The sequence below is a fragment of the Lissotriton vulgaris genome, chromosome 8 (assembly GCF_964263255.1).
Source record: "Lissotriton vulgaris chromosome 8, aLisVul1.2, whole genome shotgun sequence".
In the NCBI taxonomy this organism is placed as follows: Eukaryota; Metazoa; Chordata; class Amphibia; order Caudata; family Salamandridae; genus Lissotriton; species Lissotriton vulgaris.
The window spans coordinates 358732126-358754365 of NC_141696.1; the positions used below are offsets into that span (position 1 = coordinate 358732126).

At 47.7% G+C, this 22240-nt stretch overlaps 1 protein-coding gene across 4 annotated transcripts in view; it reads right to left on the minus strand.

Annotated features, from left to right (window-relative positions):
• Positions 1 to 22240, minus strand: part of USP9X (ubiquitin specific peptidase 9 X-linked) — a 1749911-nt gene that overhangs the window by 143596 nt on the left and 1584075 nt on the right. For all 4 annotated transcript variants that reach the window (XM_086934127.1, XM_086934125.1, XM_086934124.1 and 1 more), the window contains one exon: positions 5331 to 5460. In XM_086934127.1, the coding sequence (XP_086790253.1) occupies positions 5331 to 5460 (130 nt within the window). The remainder of the gene's footprint in view (positions 1 to 5330; positions 5461 to 22240) is intronic.

Sequence of the window (22240 nt, forward strand, 5' to 3'; positions counted from 1 at the left end):
CCACCCACTTTCCTCACAATCTTTTCTACTCTCAAGAGACAACAATGTTGAGCATCTTCCGGAAGTCTTTGCTGAAATGGCTTCCCTACCAGATTCATCTTCCGAATCTGAAGGAAATGAGTGACCACCGTTAAGAAGAAAAAAGGAATCTTTCATTTGGCAATTTTTCACTTATCCTGAAGATCAAAAGAAAGTGAATGCGCCAAAAGTAACCTGCACGATATGCAATTCGGAGCTCTCAAGGGGAAATCCAAATAAAAAATATTTCTTTTCTGCACACACCATGCAGCGGCATGTTAAACAAAGGCATCCTGAGCATTATGCAAAAGCATCGACAAGAGCCCTGGCCACGCTATTACCATCAGAGGTGGCCAGCACATCTTCTGGTGTACGACCTGTATCTCCATCGAGTGCTGAAATGGACTTGAGACCATATCTTGCGAAGGTGCATATGAAATGCAACAAGTGTGGAGAAATTCTTTTATATGGAGAGCAGAGCCTCGTTCTTATTAAACTCAAAATTGACAGTCACAAATGCCCCAAGAGAAGATACATTTCTTCACTTCATTTTCAAACTATTACATACTGAAAAATGTAGTAGCAACTTTAAGAAATCGAAAGCATTATAACACTTCTTTCCCCCCCAAAAAAAAAAAAAAAAAGTTCTTTTCAGAACTAACTCTTTCTACCAAAACGTGCTCCAAGAGCATATTATGAGATATTTTTTCGCCGCTTTATTTTAGTGCGAGACCAGGTGCGCGCACCCTCCTATCGCGTACAGGACCTGACACTTGCATATGAAGTCATGTGACTTCAAAACAACACTTCCAATTGGTTCTTGGTAGTTTATTTCTGGAATTTACACGCAGCACTCCACCCACTTCCATCACTTTCTTTTCTACTCTCAAGAGACAACAACGTCGAACATCTTCCCGAAGACTTCGGTACAATGGCTACCGTTCCGCATTCATCTTCCGAATCTGATGAAAATGAGCGACCACCTTTGACAAGAAAAACGGAGGCCACGCTATTACCATCAGAAGTAATCAGCACATCTTCCGGTGGACGACCTGTATCTCCATCGAGTGCTAAAATGGACTTGAAACCATGTCTGGCGAAGGTGCACATAAAATGCAACAACTGTGGAGAACTTCTTGTATACGGAGAGCAAAGCTTTACTCTAAATTAACACAAAATTGAGAGTCATAAATGCTGCAAGAAAAGTTACATTTCTTCACTTTCTTTCTATTGCGTACAGGCGTCGAGACACGCATGTGCAGTCATGTGACTTTAAAACAACACTTCCAATTGGTTCTTACTAGTTTCTATTCTGCAATTTACACGGAACACTCCACCCACTTCCCTAGAAAACCAGTTTATCGTAAATCTTTTAAAGCCTCCTCTTATGAAATATTCGACATCAATCACATAGCAGAGTACTAAATAGCACTATATACACTCCGTCCCTTAATTATAAGAGACTTATTGCTATGTAAAATCAACTTTTGCTCTCCAAGATAATGTAAAATGCTGAGCCTATTACATAATTTTATTACACATATATGTTACTAGTCTCCTTCGAGTACTAACACCGTAGAAAATACCACCAATAGCGGTGATATTTTTTACACCGAGAACGGGCGATTTCTATCGCTTACAGCCCTTACAATTATAAAGTTTTATTTCCTAAGTCTCTGATCGCCAACTGTGCAACGTAAATCCCCTGTGTGTCGCAATAAGGTCCATAAACAAAAACTACAGAGCCAGCATTATAAACATACACAAAACAACAAAACGACAAGAGCCACCATGCTAATATATATCCTTAATATAATAAACCTCTGAGAATAAATACATATTTCCGTGGCAGCCCATAACACAAATGTGGCGTCCTCTGACTCTGCTCCATTACCAAACACCGTAACTCCCCGCCCCCCTCACTTTTCACTAAACTCCGCACTCCACCACAGCCAAACCCCCTATTACAAACCCCCAACCTACCCTCCCTGCCCAAACCCACCATGAACCTCAAACCGCCCCTAGAAAACTTATAAGACACAGGATTACTAAAACTCAAAGAATACGCAACAGGCACATAATGTAAATAGTACATAAAGACACATATTTTTTCCAAAATACTATTTAAAAACATGTTCTATTTTTAATAAATCTATCATGCATCTGACCCTCTAGAACTGCTTTCAAAACGTGAACTATAAACCTCTACTTTTCATTTTCAAACCATACACTTTCTTCTGACCCTCTAGAACTGCTTTCAAAACATGAACTATAAACCTCTACTTTTCATTTTCAAACCATACACTTTCAATTACATTATTTTTTTTCCACAATTCATGTAATGTTACAAACCTTTTCTAAAATACACCAGTCCGTATCATTTATAAGGATTTATTTTCAGTCTTCATCAGTGACACTTTCTTCACATACAATAGAAATCACTATAACTTTTTAAACGACAATGCTAACGCGGTAAAAATAACCCTTCATTTACTTTCCTTTAAGAATGCACACTATGTACCCCACGCATGCGTTTCTTAATCTTTGTATTTGGCAGCGAATACCGACCTTGAATCGGAAGACATGAACAAGAGCGCCATTGTCACATTTAAAACTGAACGTTGCATCTGCTCACACACATATCTTTCACTAAGCTAACATTGACAGAAAACAGCATTGATGTAAAAAAAAAATTGACCTTGCTTTACAACTCCCTCAAATCACTCCCTTATTTTTTAACGCATCCTCCAGTTCAAAAAAAGCTACTTTTTTAATAACCACTAAGCAATATATAAGTGACTAGACTCCTAGAAAATGTATCAAGTCATTCTGCTCCTCTCCACTGCATAGCCGGCGACCTAATTCTGTGGAGTTGCTATACAACCAGCGGTGCTGCGCCGTTTCCTGTACCATCTTGGGAAATTCAAAATGGATGTCCCTCCTGCCTTCGCAAACGAGCCGGGCCACTTAGAACTATTTCGCCAGAGGATGCTTGACTACTACGGCATCTTACCACTCTCGACTTTGAATACTTGATATTGATTATCATTTTGATATTCGCATTTCACCTGTGTGCAGCCTGTATTTCATTGCCTGAGCTGTGATTTCACGTGGGCCCTGGATTTATGTCTCTGCAATTTGGTACCTCCTGAACCGAATTACAATCACCTCATGAATCCGTTACTTGATCATGAACAGCTTTGTTACAACGGAGGGTTTATGGCCTTTGCAGCGATACAAGGAGTTCTGGGTCATTGGAATATATTCGCAGCGGCGCAAGATTTCCTAACAGAGAGCTACATCGAAAACCCACTGAGCTGCCCTATGATGGTAAAAGACGCTCCAATAATGACAGATCATGAATGCTCCTTTCATCTTCTAAATTGGATGGCTGACATGTTTTCAAATAATAAAACTGATTTCCTGTTACAAGCAGAAGCTACCTATTTTCCCTAAACAATGCTTCAATAACTCTCAAACAAGCCATTGACGTCCTCATTTCCTTTTGGTTTTCCACATGCGAGACGTCTATAGGAGAGACGGTGTTCATTTCACGAATGAGGGAAACGGAATCTTCCTCTGCAACATCAGGCTCTGCATCGGTACTTACTTATAAATGCAGAAAACACTCAATTAACACAATGGCTCTTTTCAGAGCCACTTTATATCTAAGCACTCAAACTTCTGATTTATCTCCATTTTCACACTCTTGTAAAAAGGTGTGCGCGACCGAGTGCGCGCACCACGCAACTTTAAAAAAAAGTATATATATATATATTTTCGCCTTTAAGGGCCTTACTGCACACCCTGAGAAAACCTACGCAGCAAAACAATCTCTACCTTCTCCCCTTTCCATATTCCAACGCTTTGAAATCAACAATATATTTACTCGCAATGACAAAATGGCGGTCAACACTTCCTGATTTCCTTAGAATCGAACGTTAACAGACGTCACGCAACAAAATTCCGCTCGCGCGCGCAGCCGTTTGGGTGCGCGCACGTGTCCGCGCGTATAGATATATAATTGACTTTAACTTTAATTTCCTCAGCAACTACTGAACGGATTTACACCATTCCAAAAAAAGCGTAATCTGCGAGCCGGACTGTACAGTTTTGCCAAATTTATTATAAATCCATTCACCCGTTCGACCTGTAGCCGAGTCTAAAGGTCCTATGGAAAATAACATGGAGAAAACACGTTTTGGGACCCCCCTTTTATCTCAGCCCCCACTTGACCAATCCCCCCCAAACTTTTAGGGAAGGAGCGCAGCGGACCGAGCCATCTTCTTTGAGAAATTCGCTAAGATTCTTCAACCAGGGCCAAAGTTATTCCAAATAGAATGTTGAGGATTTCCTATGGAAAACAATCCTAACTATAACTACCTACTGGCGACCGCCAGTAGGTAATATATATATATATATATATATATATATAACATGGCATAAAATTACCAGCACATTATATAGATTCGAGATAATTCTCTGAGACAGCACAAGGCACTTTAAATCTGGCTTAAAGGTTGTGAAATGATGACTCTCGAATTGGACAACTTGGCATTTTATTAATAAGAACGTTATGCACTTTAGGACTACCTCAGGGTCTCTGCATAAAGATTAAGATAAAGGAAATGACTGTCTTCATAAATTACTTTGTTGAAATTAGATTCTTAGCACTTCTGAAAAAGCATCATGCACTTTATATATACAATGGCTCATGTAGAAATTATATTCTTAGCACTTTAGAAAAAGCATCACACACTTTGTTTTCTATATCTATATATCTCTGTGGGTGGGTGATGGAGTAAGGTAGGAATACTCAATTCATTAAGTTAAGTTGGCAGGATTCTTAAACCCACATGAATGATGGCCGTTTAACATTGGTATCCATGAAAATACAAGCAAACCCAACCATCAAATAAAAACAACTACAAAGAATCTGCAATAAACAAGGTATTCTCAGGAAATATGAACGTGTTGCTCCTCGACCAAAGAAAGCGAGCACTTACTTGACAGCATGAGCATCTGTCTAGGTGTCAATTGCAGATGTTTAAAAAAAACAAACGTGCAATATTTAAGCAAATTATAAAGAAATGTCAAATATTCTAATCTACCTAATCTAGCTATCTAATTATTTTGTTCAATCTATTAATATCAATAAAACCTTGAGGGGCAAAATAATTTCAAATAAATTGCCTCAAAGCATAACTTATTTGCTGAACAAATTAACACAGAGAATAGAGATAAATCTTCTGCTACATTTATACACCATAAAAAGCAGTAAAGAAAATTAAGTTCTGAGCAGCATTTCATACCTAAATTGGCATACATCACAAACAGATTGAAATATTGCTGCAAATGACGTCCATGCTCTGACACCTCCCTTCGTAGAAGATTCAGCACGGCTCTAAGTAAGTGATCACTCAAGCTTAGGTTATCAAAAGCCTAAAAATAAAGAGCAAACATTAGAAACATACAAGCATACATAATGTTTGCTTTCAATTGACATGCCAGCAAAAACTTCAAACCCCTACAGAAGCAATGATTTTTCAGGCGAAAAAGCACATCAAGCATTCCTCTCAACTTAGCTATGGATGGTTTATTGTTATACTTCAAGATGAAATTAGCACATTCAGAAACGGTGACTATCAATTAAGAATATGACCGATATCCATCTTTCTTTCAATCTCTCTCTCTTAACACACTCACCCACCCACCCACACCCACACCCGAATTTCATTGAAAAACCCAACTGTTAAATAAATATTGCAAAGATATAATGAAAGGCGTCACAGAAGATGTCATGAGTAAGGTAGTATGTGGGGTAATTAGCAGTGCATGGCACAATCGCGAGTTATAGTTACCTTAGGGCATGAGTTATAGTTACTTGACTGCTGAATTTCTGTAGTATTTTGAGTTTAAAACGTTATGTTGTTACTGAACATTTCACCTAACTAGAACGTTACTTTAACCTTTCTTTTTTTCAGTGAATTGCTAGGTTTTTTTTTTACGTTAAGTAATACCTGCTACCATATGTAAAGCTAAATCCCCGCAGCACAGAGTGAAAACCTCTGATGTGAGGGTTGTCGGCAGGGTCAGGCTGTAGTCAGGCCCTGTGGCCAACACCCTCCTGCGCCGTCCGCCACATGCAGCCAACACCATGTTGGCATTAACTGCGGGGGATTGGACAGATCCTGGCCTGGAGTTAGGCACTCTGGCCAACCAACCAGATGGTAGCCAAGCCCCTTGCAGGCTGCCAACCCAAGCTGTGCACACCCTTTGGAATAAATGGTGTAGGGTTGGCATTTGTGCCCTGGGGACCCCCATTCCCTGGGAGGGAGATATATATATATATATATATACATGTGCAGCCCCAAGCCATAATAGTCCTTGGAGACTATATGAACAAGTTACTTACCTTCGGTAACGAAATATCTGTAAGAAACAGTAGTTAGTATTAGATGCCTTACCTTGGAATATCCCCAGGCGTCAGACTGGATCCGGAAATGTTTGCATAGCAATACCCCTGCGCGTGGTTAGGCGTCGTCTCTGGCTCCGCGTCCGTCGTTGTCTGCGCCGGAATGACGTCGTAGGAGTACTTAGACGCCGTCCATGCGCGCTGACGTCAGTTCTTAGACGCAGCTTTTCCGCGCCAGATACGCAGAGCCATGCTAGAACCAACACTGGTGCCAAGAAACTAGGGCCCTGAAAGGGGATGACCTTAACCCTAGGTATCAGTTCGCAGAACGGGGAGGATGGGTGGGGCGGTAAGGAATCTAATACTAACTACTGTTTCTTACAGATATATCATTACCGAAGGTAAGTAACTTGTTCATCTGAAAGAAACAGGTTAGTATTAGATTCCTTACCTTAGAATAGATACCCCAGCAATACCAACCCCGGTGGTGGGTCTGCGAACCAATACTTACACCAGAAAGTCCTGGAGGACGGAACGGCCAAAGAAGCCATCCCTCCAGACTTGACTGTCCAGGCAGTAGTGCCTCGCAAAGGTGTGCAGCGAGGCCCACGTAGCTGCCTGGCAAATGTCCTGCAGGGGGACTCCCCGACCTAGGGCAGTAGTAGCCGCCGTGGCCAGAGTGGAATGGGCCCTCAGCCCAACTGGAGGCTCCTTTCTAGCCAAGGAGTAGCACGCCTTGATGCATAAGACGACCCACGAGAGATGGTCCACTTATGCACCGCCCGTCCCTTCTTCGCACCCACGTAATCAACAAAGAGTTGGTCATCCACCCGGAACTGGCGTGTGTGATGCATATAGAATGAAAGCGCACGTTTTGGGTCCAGACGATGGAGCCGTTCTTCATCCTTTGAAGGATGCGAAAAGAAGGAGGGCAAGGTGATGGACTGCCAGATGTGAAAAGCTGAGACTACCTTGGGCAGGAAAGAGGGTCTTGTACGCAACACCACTTTGTCCGGATGTACAGACAGGAAAGGAGGTTTGCAAGATAGAGCCTGGAGCTCACTCACTCTCCTGGCAGAGGTGATGGCAACCAGGAAAGCGGTCTTCAAAGTGAGAAGACGGAGAGGACAAGAATGAAGTGGCTCAAAGGGAGCGCACATCAGGAAGGTAAGAACCAGGTTCAAGTCCCACTGAGGCATCACAAAGGGAACAGGTGGAAATATGTGTGTGATGCCCTTCAGAAAACGAGTTACTATAGGGGACTTGAACAAAGAAGGTTGATCAGGCAGCCTTAGAAAGGCCGAAAGGGCAGAAAGGTAGCCCTTGATAGTGCCCAGAGCAGAGCCCTGCTGGGCAAGAGAAAGAAGGAAGAGAAGAACCTCAGAAAGAGGGGCAGAAAGAGGATCCACAGCCTTTGCTGTGCACCATGCCACAAATCTGTTCCACTGGCAGGCGTATACCGACTTTGTGGAGGGACGCCTGGCTGCCAGAATAACATTACAGACTTCAGGAGGCAAGTCAAATGGCCTCAACTGTCGCCGCTCAATCTCCAAGCATGGAGGTGGAGACTGGACAGGTTCAGGTGGAGGACCGTCCCCTGCTGCTGCGACAGAATGTCCTCCTGAAGAGGCAGACGGATCGGGGGACCGACTGACATATTGAGTAGCTCGGGAAACCAGTACCTTCAAGCCCAGTCCGGAGCCACAAGGATTACTTGGGCCCGGTCGCGCCTGATTTTCTTCAGCACTCTGGGCAGAAGTGGTATAGGCGGAAAGGCGTATAACAGACCGCAACGCCACTCGCGACGAAATGCGTCGCCGAGCGAGTGCCGCCTTGGAAATTCCAACGCGCAGAACTGATGACATTGCGCGTTCTCTTCGGTGGCGAATAGATCTAACCAAGGCTCTCCCGATTGCAGAAAGATGCGTTGCGCCACGTCCGAGTTCAGACGCCAATCGTGATCCATCGAGCACCGTTGGCTGAGTTTGTCCGCCCTGGCGTTCAGAGAACCTGCCAGGTGTTGAACCACCAGGGTCACGCGCTGATGTTCCAGCCACTGCCAGAGGCACAGAGCCTCTCGACAGAGGGTCCAGGACCCCCACACCGCCCTGTTTGTTGCAGTACCACATGGCGGTGGTGTTGTCCGTGAACACCTGCACTGCACTCCCTCGGACAGAGGGGAGGAATGCCTTCAGTGCCAGACGAATCGCCCGCAGCTCCAGAAGGTTGATATGGAGCTGGGACTCCGCCGGAGACCTGAGGCCTCTGATCTCCGCCTCTCCCATGTGGCCTCCCCAGCCCTGAAGGGACGCGTCCGACACAACTACGTGCTCCGGTTGGGGAAGGGAGAGGGATCTGCCGCTGACCCAATCGCAGTCCGTGAGCCACCACTGCAGCTGTCTTGCAGTGCCCTCCGAGATCAGGACATGGTCGGACAGGTTGCCCTGATGCTGGGCCTACTGAAACTTCAGGTCCCACTGCAGAGCCCGCATCCGCCACCGGGCGTGATGCACCAGAAGGATGCAGGAAGCCATCAGCCCCAGAAGCCGCAGCGTCAACCTGACCGAAACCCGGGATAAAGGCTGAAAGATCGGGATCAGACCCTGAATATCCCAGACTCGCTGCTCGGGAGGATAGACCCGAAACTGCGCCGAGTCGAGAACAGCTCCGATGAAGAGGAACTTTTGGGAGGGACACAGGTGTAATTTCGGCACGTTGATGGAAATCCCCAGCAGGTGCAGGAGATCCGCCGTCATCTGGAGGTGGTTGACGACTGCCTGGGGCGAGCCCGCCTTCAACCACCAGTCGTCGAGGTAGGGGAAGACTGAAACCCCTAACCTGCGCAGATGAGCTGCGACCACCGCCATCACTTTCGTGAACACCCGTGGGGCGCTGGTAAGGCCAAAGGGGAGCACAGTGAATTGAAAGTGCTCGAGGCCAACTGTGAATCGCAGGTAACGCCGGTGGGCCGGCAGGACGGGGATATGAAAGTAAGCGTCCTGCAAGTCCAACGCCACCATCCAGTCTTGCGGGTGTAGGGCAGTCAAGACCTGAGCCAAAGTCAACATCTTGAACTTCTCCTTCCGGAGGAAGCCGTTGACGTTCCGTAGGCCCAAGATAGGGCGTATGCCCCCTTTGCCCTTCTTGGGAACCAGAAAGTAATGGGAGTAACAACCACGTTCTATTCTGGCCCAGGAACGCGCTCGATGGCCCCCTTGGCCAAGAGGGCCGTAACTTCCTCCTGCAGAAGTCGCAAGTGGTCCCCCGACACGCGGTGGTGCTGCGGTGGCATGGCTGGAGGGGTCGCCTCGAAGGGGAGGGAGTAGCCCCTTCGGACGATTAGCAGCACCCACCTGTCCGATGTGACGGTGCGCCAGTGGGAGAGGTGATGGCGAACCCTGCCCCCCACGGGCGTCACATGGGCCTGAAAACTCGGAAGGTTTTGAGGCAGATGCTGCGGGAGCGGGTGCGGACTGGCCTCGCCGTTGTCCCTGACCGCCTCCCCGGCGGTTTCCACGGCCGCCACAGCGCTGAAGATTCTGTTGAGGCGGCGTGTGGCTGGCGGCACGTGTGGGGGCGCCCCTTCCTTGGCCGCGAAAGGAGCGAAAAGCACCAGACTGCTGGCGCTGGGCCGAGAGGCCCAAGGACTTGGCCGTAACCCTGGAGTCTTTAGAGCGCTCAAGCGCGTGATCTGCCTGGTCGCCAAATAGGCGACGGCCATCAAACGGCATGTCAAGAAGAGTAGCCTGGACATCAGCCGAAAAATTGGCGCACCTCAACCAGGCGTGGCGTCGAACCGCCACTGGCGTAGCCATCGCTCTGCCCAGTGTATCGGTGGTATCCAGTCCGCACCGGATAGAGTACCGTGCCGCATCTCGACCCTCAACTAGGGCTTGGGCGAGTTTAGCCCTGACCTCCTCAGGGCATTGTGGCAGCACGCCCGCAACCGTGTCCCACAGGGTGTGGGTGTAGGGGCCCAAGAGGCATGCGGTATTGACTGACCGCAGTCCCAAACTAAGGGACGAGAACACTTTCTTGCCAAACTGTTTAAACCTCTTGGATTCCCTGTCGGGTGGAGCTGACGGGAACGCAGTCTGGGAGTTAGAGGCCTGGATAACCAGGCTCTCAGGGGTGGGTCAACAGGAAGTTAGGGTCACCCGGAGCCGGGCGGTAGCGTCTGGCCACGTTCCTGTCCACAGGCTGTCCTGAGGCGGGCTTGGACCAAGTGCTCAGCAGAACGTCACATAAGGCCTCATTGAACGGCAGCAGAGGCTCGACCGAGCTTGACTGCGGTTTGAGGACCTCGGTGAGGAGATTAGTCCTCACGGCCGCTGAGGGGAGCGTAAGGTTTAAGGCCTTAGCCGCCCGCATCAACACTACGCTGTAGGCCGCCCCCTCCTCCGTAGCCACGGTAGGAGGGACGACAAAACCAGTGTCTGGAGAGAGGTCCAGGCCACTGGCTTCCCCAAGCTCCACTGTCCAGTCCGCTTGGTCCTGACACTCCCGTGTCAGAGGGTCCTCAGACCCCTCCCAGTCCTCTTCGTCACCCAATTCCTGGTAGCCAGGATCAACAATCGGGGCCCGTTCGTTAAAGTGTAATGTACCTATTGCCGTCTCATACAGCTCCCAACGGGGCCGTGTCGACGGCTGAACAGGAGCGACAAAAGGACTGGGGCCGGCGTCGACCGAAGTCGGCGCTGGTGGTGACACCCTCGGGGACGGCGCCAGCGAGGTCGTAAGGTCGACCGGCATCGACCCGGATCCGGTCGGGGCCTGCGGCGCCGGGACCGAAGCCGCCGACAGCGTCGGTGCCGGAGCACTCGACCCGCTAGGCCCCGGAGCCGGGCCCACTGGGCCCAAAGGCGCCGTGGGGCCCGGCGGAGAAGAGAGCGACCTCATGGCCATGAGGTACTGCTCGATCTCCTCCCGCGTCGCGCTCAGGGACCCGTAGGTATGGGGCAGGATGCGACGCTTGCGACTTCGGCGGAGCCGCGTGGGTGGTGCCACCCAAAACCCCGGCCGCGTCAGGGGCGGTCGGAGGAGCGATGACGCGGCTCCGACCTCTCATGCCTCTTACCTGAGGAGGAACCAGAAGACCGATGCGGACTTCCGGAGCTGCGAGGGCTCCGACCCCGTGACCGGTACCTCGACCTCCCGTGGGACCGGGACCTCGAATGGCGAGGGCAGACTGCTGGAGCTCTAGCCGCTTGCGGGACCGCTCCCGCCTAGCCTTCGACATCAGGGCTCGACAGTCGGAACAGGATCGGTCGTCGTGGTCGTGGTCGCGGCCTACGCTCTGCAGACACCGGCGATGGGGGTCGGTATTCGACATCAGTCGACTACACTTCAAGCAGGGTTTGAACCCGGGCATCCCTACCGGCACCTGAAGAGTCGAGAACGACTAGAAGAGGATCAAAAATGATCAAAGAAGTTTTAGTCAAAAAGTGACTAAGGGGTAGAGCTTCTCCGGATCTGCGCTAGCTGGCGCGGACGACGGACGCGGAGCCAGAGACGACACCTAACGACGCGCAGGGGTATTGCTACGCAAAAATTTCCAGATCCAGTCTGACGCCTGGGGATATTCTAAGGTAAGGAATCTAATACTAACCGGTTTCTTTCAGATCCTGGGGTTAAATTCCATTGAAAAAGGGGGGTGGGAGGGGCCCCTCCCCAAGCTTTTTTAGGCCCCAGGGACCCTATCCACTGGAGCCAAATTCAATTTAAAAAAGGGAGGAGGGGCATAGGGCGCACCTCCAAGAACCTAAAAAATCTCCCTGGGACCCTATCCCCCGGGGTCATATGTTATATAATAAGGGGAAAAGGACCAAAGGCCCCACTCCCCAAGCCTTCTCTGGTCCCAGGGACCCCATTTCACACAGCCTCTCTTTATAATAGGTCAATGCTCACCTGAGGCACCCAAAAACAACATGTTGGGGGCAACAGGGGAAGACCCTGAGTCTCCACAACCCCCAGCCAGTTCCCCTAATGGTACGGGAGCCGGCATTGCTCCCACCCGGAGGAAGCAGCTGTTTTCTGCTTGCTCCTGCCGGGGAGGAGCAATATGTGTTCTGTTTCCTTGCCCGTAGGAATGCGAGCAAGGGAAAAAAGAACAGAAGTATGCTCCCAGCCGTCTGGAGTATGTTTAGATCTCCCTCTGGGTGAGAGCAGACTTCCATGTATGTTCCTGTTTGGTGGGAGATTTAAAAACGTGGTACCGCTGGATGGATCACCACAAAACTTTCCAAGGAGGACCCGAGGTGGATGAACTATTTTTTGAGAAAGTTTTGTGAAAATTCGCCAAGCAAACCAAAAAAACGCTTGTTCTATGGAAAAGCAGACATAACTATAACTACCCAGTGCTGTACGCTATAGGAGATTGGATGTACACCGAGAGTTTTGAAGTATAAGAGAGAGGGCAGTACTAACTGTGGGCTGAGACTTCTTCGTCCTCTCTTTGTGATTGCACGACAAAGCTCCAATGGGATCGCATCACACAGAATTTCTAAAACGCGCGAAAATACAAACTGAATAAACACGAAGCTGGCATTGAAGAAGGTATTCGCTGAAACGTGTCTGCCAGGTGTTTTTATCATGTACATGTTCAAGATTTGTCGTATCAAGTGGTGAATTAAATCCTTACCTTGAGGCGACCCAAGCTAAGTTAGACCCGTTTTTCAGCTGTGAAGCGGGATTAGAGGTTGATATATATATACATACACACACAGACGAGTTACTTACCTCCGGTAATGCTTTATCTGGTAGAAACATGATCTAACCACAGAGTCCTCACCTTTGAATTTCCCAGGCGTCAGAACTGGATCTGGAAGACTTTTCTATGAGCACTACCCCTGCGCGTCGGTGGATGGCATTGGTTGGCTCCGCGTCACGTCGTCTGCATTGTCTTCGCAGTTGTGATGTACATTTGATTGGGCATATTGTTGAAGTTTGGGTGGAAGTAGATGGGTTTGAGTCTGTTAAGATAATCCGCTCCGTTCCCCATGCCGATTATGTTATTACCAGTACTGAATCTGGAACCGGTGGTGCAGTGTGGATGTGGCACCGTGGGCTGCATTGAGTGTGGTGCAAAGGCTGGAGTCAGCAGAGCTGAACTCTATGAAAGAGCCTGCCTCTAATAGAAGTTGACGGGCACAGTCTGCATTGAGTTCGCAAGCAGTAACCTGAATACAGGCCCCCACAGATCCTGGAAGCAGGAAGTTGTGCCAGAGGGGCACCAAAAGTGGGTCCTGAGGCCTGCTTCAGCTTTTGGAACTGTTGTGGTGTCACCAATGGCCCAAGGAATTTGGGGCACATTAGGACCAGTGCCCGAACTGGTGAGGATGTGGAGGACTGAGTCCATGGCCAAGAGATGCCTGGAGCATTGTGTGAGAAGTTGGCCTGATATATAATGTTCACTATTCTAGTGAGCACTTTGTATCAGTCCAAACAACCCTTATGGTGATTGGTTGTAAGTCAACCTTATAGACCAGCTATCCTAGTAGCGTGGATACGAGCAGTCTTCGGGCTAAACTCTAGAGGGCGTATTAAGCCAGCTGTTATACCATCACATATACCCCTTGAACACCCAGTGAAAGGACACCACACAAGTGTTATGAAAATAAACAGTGTATTTATTAGAATCACAACAGCCCTGTACTCTTTATGAGGACAGGGTACTAAGCACACAACAAAACTCTTATGAAAATACTTCAAGTTGCACAATTTACACAAATGCCCGAGGGGCACGAAAATCCATATACTCTAAAGTGGAATGCGAAATTACTAGCAGGTAAGTACTGCACTAATGGGCTTTGGAATCGCTAGGAATGCGTTACTGAACCTTCAGATTACTAGTAGGAGGCCTAGGGGACTCGGGTGCAGAGTGTGCACTCTCACGCGGGATGCGGGACAAAGTCTGTGGTAGCTAGATTTCACAAAGTTAGTGTTCTCGGGCGAACCAGACTAGGTAGGTCGAAAACGACAGTGGATCCTGACCCTTGGATAGTGAGGCTATGCTGAGGCACCGAAATGCCGAAGTTACCTAGCCCAGGGGCTGCAGCTGCATAGGTCTCAAAAGACGTCGGGAATCTTCGTAGACGAACCAGGAGCCTGAAGAAAGAAGTTGCTGGCAGGCGACCAGTGAAGATAGTTCGAGTGATCCAAGCCTGGATCGAAGATGGATGACACCTGAAAGCAGAGGGGACCAAGTTCGTGACTACTAGCCAGTAGTCAGGTGGCACCAGGAGGGCACCGGATGGTAGTCACCTCGACTAGGTGAGTGGGCGACGCTGTGGTCTGCAGATCTCACGGACCAGGAGAGGTTGTCGGCGACCAGGATGGAGGTGCGAGCTGTCCCACGATGGATGATGCTGTCGACGTCGCTGGACCCAGGATTGGGGCAACAAGTCTTGGCAAATTCTAGCCCACGCGGTGGACCAAAAATGGCGTCTTTAGTGGACCAGGAGGGTCCGGGGTGCTCCTCTTTTGGAAGGGAGCAAGGGCCAGTCTGGAGCAACCAGACCAGCAGCAGTGATGTCGTCGGGCGTCGTTAAGAAGGCCACAAGCCAGCCGGCTAGTAGCCAAACAACGCGGTGAGCAGCAAAAAGCAGAAGGGCCCCACGCAGATCGTGGAGATGCTGGGAGGCTGGACTTCGGTGCTGGAGCTGCTCAGGGTCGGGGCTTCTCGGACCCCAAAGCACTCACCAGAGGATCCCTCGGCGGTCGTGCTGGATAGAAGTCGTGCAGTTCTGATGATGGCCGGTCCCTCAAGGTCTCGTCGCACCTACGGTTCTCAGCTTAGCTGTAGAGGTAGGTAGAGGTCAGAGGTGCCAGGGAAGCCGGGTCTCGTCGTGCTGGTCGGTCGGATTCCTGAGGAAGGACGTGCAGCAAACCGCAGAGTTCTTAGATGGTGCCTGCGGGTGCAGGGTGACTACTCCTTAGCCACAAGGGAGAAATCTTGAGAAGAAGTCGAAAGTTCCTTTCGTAGAAAGTAGTTTCTTGATTAAAAGATGATCTAATTTGGAAGGGTCCCCGCTCCTGCCTTTATCCTAAAGAAAGGGGTGGGTACGCGACTAGGTCCTGCCCTAGGGGTGGGACCAGGAAGGGGGGTGGTTACACCCCTCTCCCATGCCGGACTTTCCCCAGGCCAGGGGCTGGTGTGTCCCTGGAACTGGTTCTAGCCGGCAGATGCGTAGTAAGCACCGGGGTGCCACTCTGCAGTCACCTTCCTGTAAAGCCCTGCCTACCCAGGATACACAAAACCCTGTCTGGGATGGTGCTAGCACCGCCCCTGACAGGAAACCCTTTGTCCAAGCTCTCCTCGCTGGAAGGACTCCCAGCAGCAGGAGGTCAGACTCGTGTCTGTGGTGGCAGCATCCATTTTGTGGAGCTGAGGCTTCAGTTAACTTTAACCGGGGTTCACAGTTACATACATGTCGTGTCCCTCTAGAAGGGTGGAATGCTAACCCCGTCGCCAGAATTGGCGAGGGGTTAGTATTCCAATTCGTATGACACCTTACTCGACATGTTTTGATAAAGCAATACCAAAGATAGCATTTAACCGCGAGGATTATAATGCACTTAAGAGTATATGGTATGCGTTATCATGGAACAGCTATTAGGACTTGGTTCCGCAAGCTGCAAACGGGCTCAGCTCATGCCAGAGCACCATTTCACACGATTCCAAGCACTCTGCCTTCAGGATTGTCAAGGCCTGCCATAGGAGTGACTGATAGGAATCTGTGTGTCCATTTTTAGGGTTAGATATAGGTATACTATATCTAAAGCAAAGGGTGATTACACCACCTTGCCCCAGCTGTCGTGCAGCCAGTTGTGTCAGATTTAGATGGCCATCCAGGGGTGGCATAATACATGCTTCAACCCCTGGTAGGCCCTGGGTACACCTATGTCCTGAGTTACAGGGTCTGATAAGGTGGCCCAGTCCCAATTGGATAATGCACCTAAGGTACACATGTCAATTTAGTGAGAGAACAGCTAGGCTGTGGGTCTGATTAGCAGGCCCACAGCCAGAGAAGTCGTAAACCAGTGAAACAAAAGCAAAAAATCTGGGTGATCATAGGATTGCAGACCCTACTCTCCTACACATTGTGTGAGTGGTTGGATGATTGAGAATTATGCTTGAACTTCTTATTCTTTTTACTTTTTTCGACTTACCTGAACCCAGTGGCCTCGATGACTATTGGTCATGGGAGCAGTCTTGGGAGTAAAAGTGTGTCCACGACTTCAACTGGGATCATTTGTGCCGCTTCGACTTGTGCAGTTTGGCGATGGCGAGTTTTGCTTCATGGTCGCGGATATCCTGACGATTCATTTTGGGGTACCAGCCGCAAGAGGCAGGGTCATGATTGGAGCGAAGATACCACAGACAAGTGGTGGGTGTCAGTCACTGACATTTGACGATAACAGTCACAACACGACTTAAGCATTGTTGTTTTAAGGAGAGAAATACTTCAATACTGTCCAGTTTTAGAGAGAAACCGATGCCTGTCAAAATGTTAAAACTCGAAAGCCCTTGATCGGCGTTGGAAGACGAAGATAGTAACTGATGTTAGCGTGTGTCGGTAGCTCATATATATGGGTCCATACGTCACAACCGGGGCAGAGTCTCAAGAAGCCACCTACTGATGCACAGGTGTAATTCCTAGCAAAGGTTTCTGGATCTTTTGTATTGCCTGGAGAAATTCACAAGGTGAGGAAAATGCAGGTAGAAGTGCATCCTAACTTCTGTTACTGAAAGTCAGCACCAAATCCTCCCATCCCATTGCGCATACCCAGGCATATACTCCCCCTTCCTTTCCTTTCCCTCAACAGGTGTGCTCCCTCTGCCTCCTCTCGTCCCTTCCCCTCATGAGGGACCAATCAGGTCTCTATAATCAACACTGAGGTAGGTAAGTACAGGCCCCATAACGTGCTTAAGGTGCAGTATAGGTTCACTGCGGCGTAAGCCAAATTATTGTCTGGGAGTGCCCAAAACCTCAGAATTCAGAGCTCCACTGTTTGGGCCAGTTGTTGTCCGCACGGGTCAGGATTACATACTAGTTGCCCTAATTGTATTTATTAGTATGTTATTGTATTTATTAGTAATACATTTGACTTGTTGCCCTAATTGAGTGCAATGTATATCTTTCCTGTGCCAGATGACTTCGCCACAGGAGAGATACTCATTGCACGACCCTGGACATCACTCGACTGGCAACCCCGTAAACCTGTCAAACAAACCTGCAAGAGCTCCGCGTAATACATTGCTATTTCAGACAATTGATTAAAATGTGCGTTAGGGTACAGTTCTGAATGCATCCCTCACAGCTTTAATAAATCTTGGGGAGCCGGTCGGCTGCATACGGCCATCTATACAGGATTTTATACATGGCCTCCCTCTCTTTGACATGCCAAGTGGGTTGCCTTTTGTCAAATACCTGCTTCGCCTCCCACTGTTTAGTGGCTAAGGAGATGCCTACCTTCCTCTCACACTGCAATTGACAAAGGCATTAGGGGTAATACAGAAATAATGGCAGTGGTTACAAAAAGAACAGTCAGCACCTCTGTTATAGTTTTCATAAGTGTATCCCAAAACGTAATCTGGCGTGCTCAATGTCAACACTGTGCCATCCACAGTTTTACCCAGTGCAGAGAGAAGGCTTCCTCCATACACATCAATTCTAATAATGCGAAAACAGAGCACAGCACCACAAAAAGTAACAACTGACCATCAGTAGTCAGTAATGTATTTAATTACAAAAAAACATAGTGAGTAAGGACAATCCATATGGCAAGATCCTGTTAAAACTTAGATTAATTTCCAGAAATGTTGACACGTAGTTTTAGAACATAAACAGCAGACACGTGTTTCGTCGATGAACGACTTTCTCAAGGCTTCAATTATATATCTGGCATTAGGTGGTTAAAAAGGCCACACATTTTAGACACTCAATGAGAGTATCGTCACAGTTTCTCAAAATCGACAGTCTCTGGCTGATGTTCTTTTAATCTCAGGGTAATTCACCAGTGGCGCAGTTGCAAATAGTGGAATCTCTCCTTTTTTTATTGAGCTCAGGATGACTTTTAACCTCTTCTAAAGATTTACTACCTCCACTATTAAAGAGGCATACCAATTTTGAAAAGAAATGCTTTACTTACCTGTAACTGCAGTTATCCAGTATTGGTATCTTTCATAGACTCACATGCCTGAATCATTCCCCGTCGTCGGGATGAGAGTCCCAGGCACATAAAGTAATGTCCCATTAGACTATTAATAGGCCAAAGGCCTCACATTAGTAACATATCCAGGTCATTTTGTAATAAGGACCAAACTCTAGAGGGCAACCAATCATCTGCCACCACCCTCTGGAACCTTCCTGGAAGGAGCTCTAGTCCCTCAGATTTTCGTAAGCACAGTGCTATATAGAGGTACAACAGAGTACTAGGTGAGCCCTTCCAAGGGAAACGGGTGGGTTGCATGTGAATCTATGAAAGATACCAATACTGGATAACTGCAGTTACAGGTAAGAAAGCATTTCTTATTCAGTATTAGTGTATCTTTCATAGATTCACATGCCTGAATCAGAATAGAAAGCAATGATAAGCACATTTCCTTTTGCGTAAAGAACATAAAAGCATTAGCCAATAAATATATATGTATATTAGCATTAAAATGAAAAGCAATCAGTTACAAATCTGGCAAAAGGCATAACAGTGACAAAGAAATGTGTGTGTAAAAATAAGAGAAAGGCTGGTGGGAAGGAAGGAAGGCTCACCTCTATAGAAATAGATAATGCAACACCGCCTGTCCCACTGCAGCATCCTTTGTTAGCTCTGTATCCAAACAGTAATGTTTGGTAAATGTATGCGGCGTCTTCCATGTTGCCGCTCTGCAAATGTCTTTGACACCTGCAAACAGTGCCATAGAAGTAGAAACTGCCCTAGCAGAATGGGCACGAATTCTTGATTGTAAAGGTTGACCAGCTTGTTGGTGACAGAAGACAATAGCACCAGAGATCCATCTGGAAATACGTTGTTTTGTGAGAGGAAAACACTTTATGGGCAAACTGTAGGCCACAAAAAGTTGGTTGGACTTGCGGAAAGTTTTTGTTCTGTCAAGGTAGAACTTAAGGCAGCGTTTCAAATCCAGTGAATGTAGAGCTCTTTCAGCTGCTGTTTGAGGATTTGGAAAGAAAGTCTTTAAAACAATAGGCTCATTTAGGTGGAAGTCCAACGGGACTTTAGGAATACATTTTGGATTAGTTTGAAGAATTACCCTGTTGTTCTTGAATTGAAGAAAATGGTCTTGTATTGTGAAAGCGTTAAGGTCGCTAACTTGTCTTGCAGATGCAAGGGCTGGAAGGAGCGCAGTTTTCCAGGAAAGGAACTTGAGGTCAGCTCTATGTATCGGCCCAAAAGGGTGCTTCATAAGCTGAGTAAGTCCTGTGTTTAGTTGCCATGTTGGAGGTGGAGACTTTACGGGAGGGAAAGTCCGAAACAGACCGTAAAAGAAATTGCTTTATCAATCTGTTTGACCAAAGAGAAGGCCTCGTAGAAGATCTTCTGAAACGAGATACTGCTGCCGGGTGAAGCCCGAAGTGGCTAAATGAAGGTGGTATGGCAATATCTCGTCTGGAGAGGATGTGAAGGGATGCACCTTAGCCGACCTGCACCAAATACAGAATCTTTTCCATTTAAAGGAGTATGTCCTGTTTGTACTATCCGCGCGGGCGCGAGATAGGGCAGCTCTGCAGTCAGGAGAAATGTTCAAATCCTGAAGTTCGTGGAACTCAGGAGCCAGGACAAGAATATGAGAGATGCTGGACCCAGGTGTTGGACTTGTCCCTGGTCCATTGTGAGGAGGGATGGAAACTGTGTCAACGGAATTGGAGATTGCAGGGAGAGGAAATGAAGTTCCGTGAACCAATGTTGGCGAGGCCTTGTTGGGGCTATTAGAATCAGCGTGCAAGGCTCTGCCTTCATCTTCCTGAGTAGCACGGGAATCAGAAGAATCGGTGAAAAGGCGTAGGTGAATACACCAAACCATGCTATTGAAAATGTATTCCCCAGAGATCACTGTTGGGGACGCCAGCTTGTGAAGTGTTGGCATTTGGCGTTCTGTCGCGTGGCAAACAGATCCAACAGTGGTTCACCCCACAGAGAGAAGATGCTGTTGAGAGTATCTTGGTTTAACTCCCATCCGTGGCAGGTGGTCTGCATTCTGCTTAGAGAGTCTGCAAATGCTTTGTCTTTCCCTGGGAAGTACTCCGCTTACAGGATAATTTTGTTTTGAAGAGACCAGTTCCAAATTTTTTGAGATTCTTGAGAGAGTGAAAGTGAACGAGTCTGTCCTTGCTTATTCAGGTAGTGCATTGTCATAGTATTGTCAGCTCTGACAAGCACTTGTGAACCTTTTATTCTGAGAAGAAAAGCCAGGAGAGCTAGATAGACAGTTCTGAGTTCTGAAAGATTTATGTGCAGTTTTCGCACAGAAGACAACCACTTCCTGCTGATCTGAAGCTCCTGAAGGAAGGTTCCCCAACCTTCTAGAGATGCATCTGTGGTTATAACTTGAGGGGAGGCTTGAGTTAGGAAGGATAGGCCTCAAGACTGATTCGGTGCCCGAGTCCACTAGTTGAGAGCTGCGACCATCTGAGGATTCACCTGTATGATGCCGAAGGATCCTCTGTTATGAATCCACAGAACGGAGAGAGTCTCTTGAAGAGGACGCATACGGAGAGGACAGTAAGGAACTAGAAGGATGCAGGAAGACATCATTCTGAGGAGGAATTTGAATAGGCACACTGAAAGAGATTTTCTTCTGCGTACGCGTTCTGCCAAATGTAGGAGTTTGGTTGTCGCTCCTGCGATGGGTAAGCTTTTTTCAGGACCGTATCCAGGACAGCTCCCGGAAATGTTATCCGCTGAGAAGGCTGTAGAACTGATTTGTCTGGGTTGAGGGTAAGACCTAATCTTCTGAAAAGCTGCAGACAGGCTTTGGAAGACCTTCCCGCGATGTCGAGAGAGAGTGCCTTGACGAGCCAATCGTCGAGATAAGGAAAGATCTGGTGATGTTGTCTGAGGTATGCAGCCACTGGAGAAAGACATTTTGTGAAGATGCGTGGGGCTGATTTGAGCCAGAAAGGCATGACCCGGAATTGGTAATGTCTGCTCGCAACAGCAAACCTCAGAAACTACTTGTGCCTTCTGTGGATCGGAATATGAAAGTAGGCCTCTTGGAGGTCCAAGAATAACATGTAGTCATTCGCATTGTGAAGTTGTAGGACTTCCTGGATAGTGACCATGCAAACTGATTGCTGGATAGTGACCATGGAAACTGATTGCTTTTTTAAAGTATTTGTTTAGACTTCTTAAATCTAGGATCGATCTCCATTTCTTTTTCTTTTTTCGCACCAAGAAGGATCGGGAGTGAAAACCTTGTCCTCTTTGATGAACAGGAACCCGTTCTATAGCTCCCTTCTGGAGCATTGATGATATTTCCAGGAGTAAGAGGTGTAAATGTTTGTGATTCATATGTTGAGGAGGTGTTGGTGGTGGAGTTTGCACAAAGTCCAGAGAATGTCCAAACAAGCTGGAGAACCCAACGATCCGTTGTGATTTGATTGCAATTTTGAAGATAGTGGGAAATTTTTCCTCCCACTCTGGAAGGTGGAAAAGAAATGGAGACTGGCGGTAGAGAGAAGTCATTGGCGACGCGCATAATTCTTTTGCCATCCGGCGACTTGTTGTACTAAGTCTGAGCTTGTTGTCTCTGCTGAAATTGTGATCTGTATTGCTGGTTACCGGAGGAGT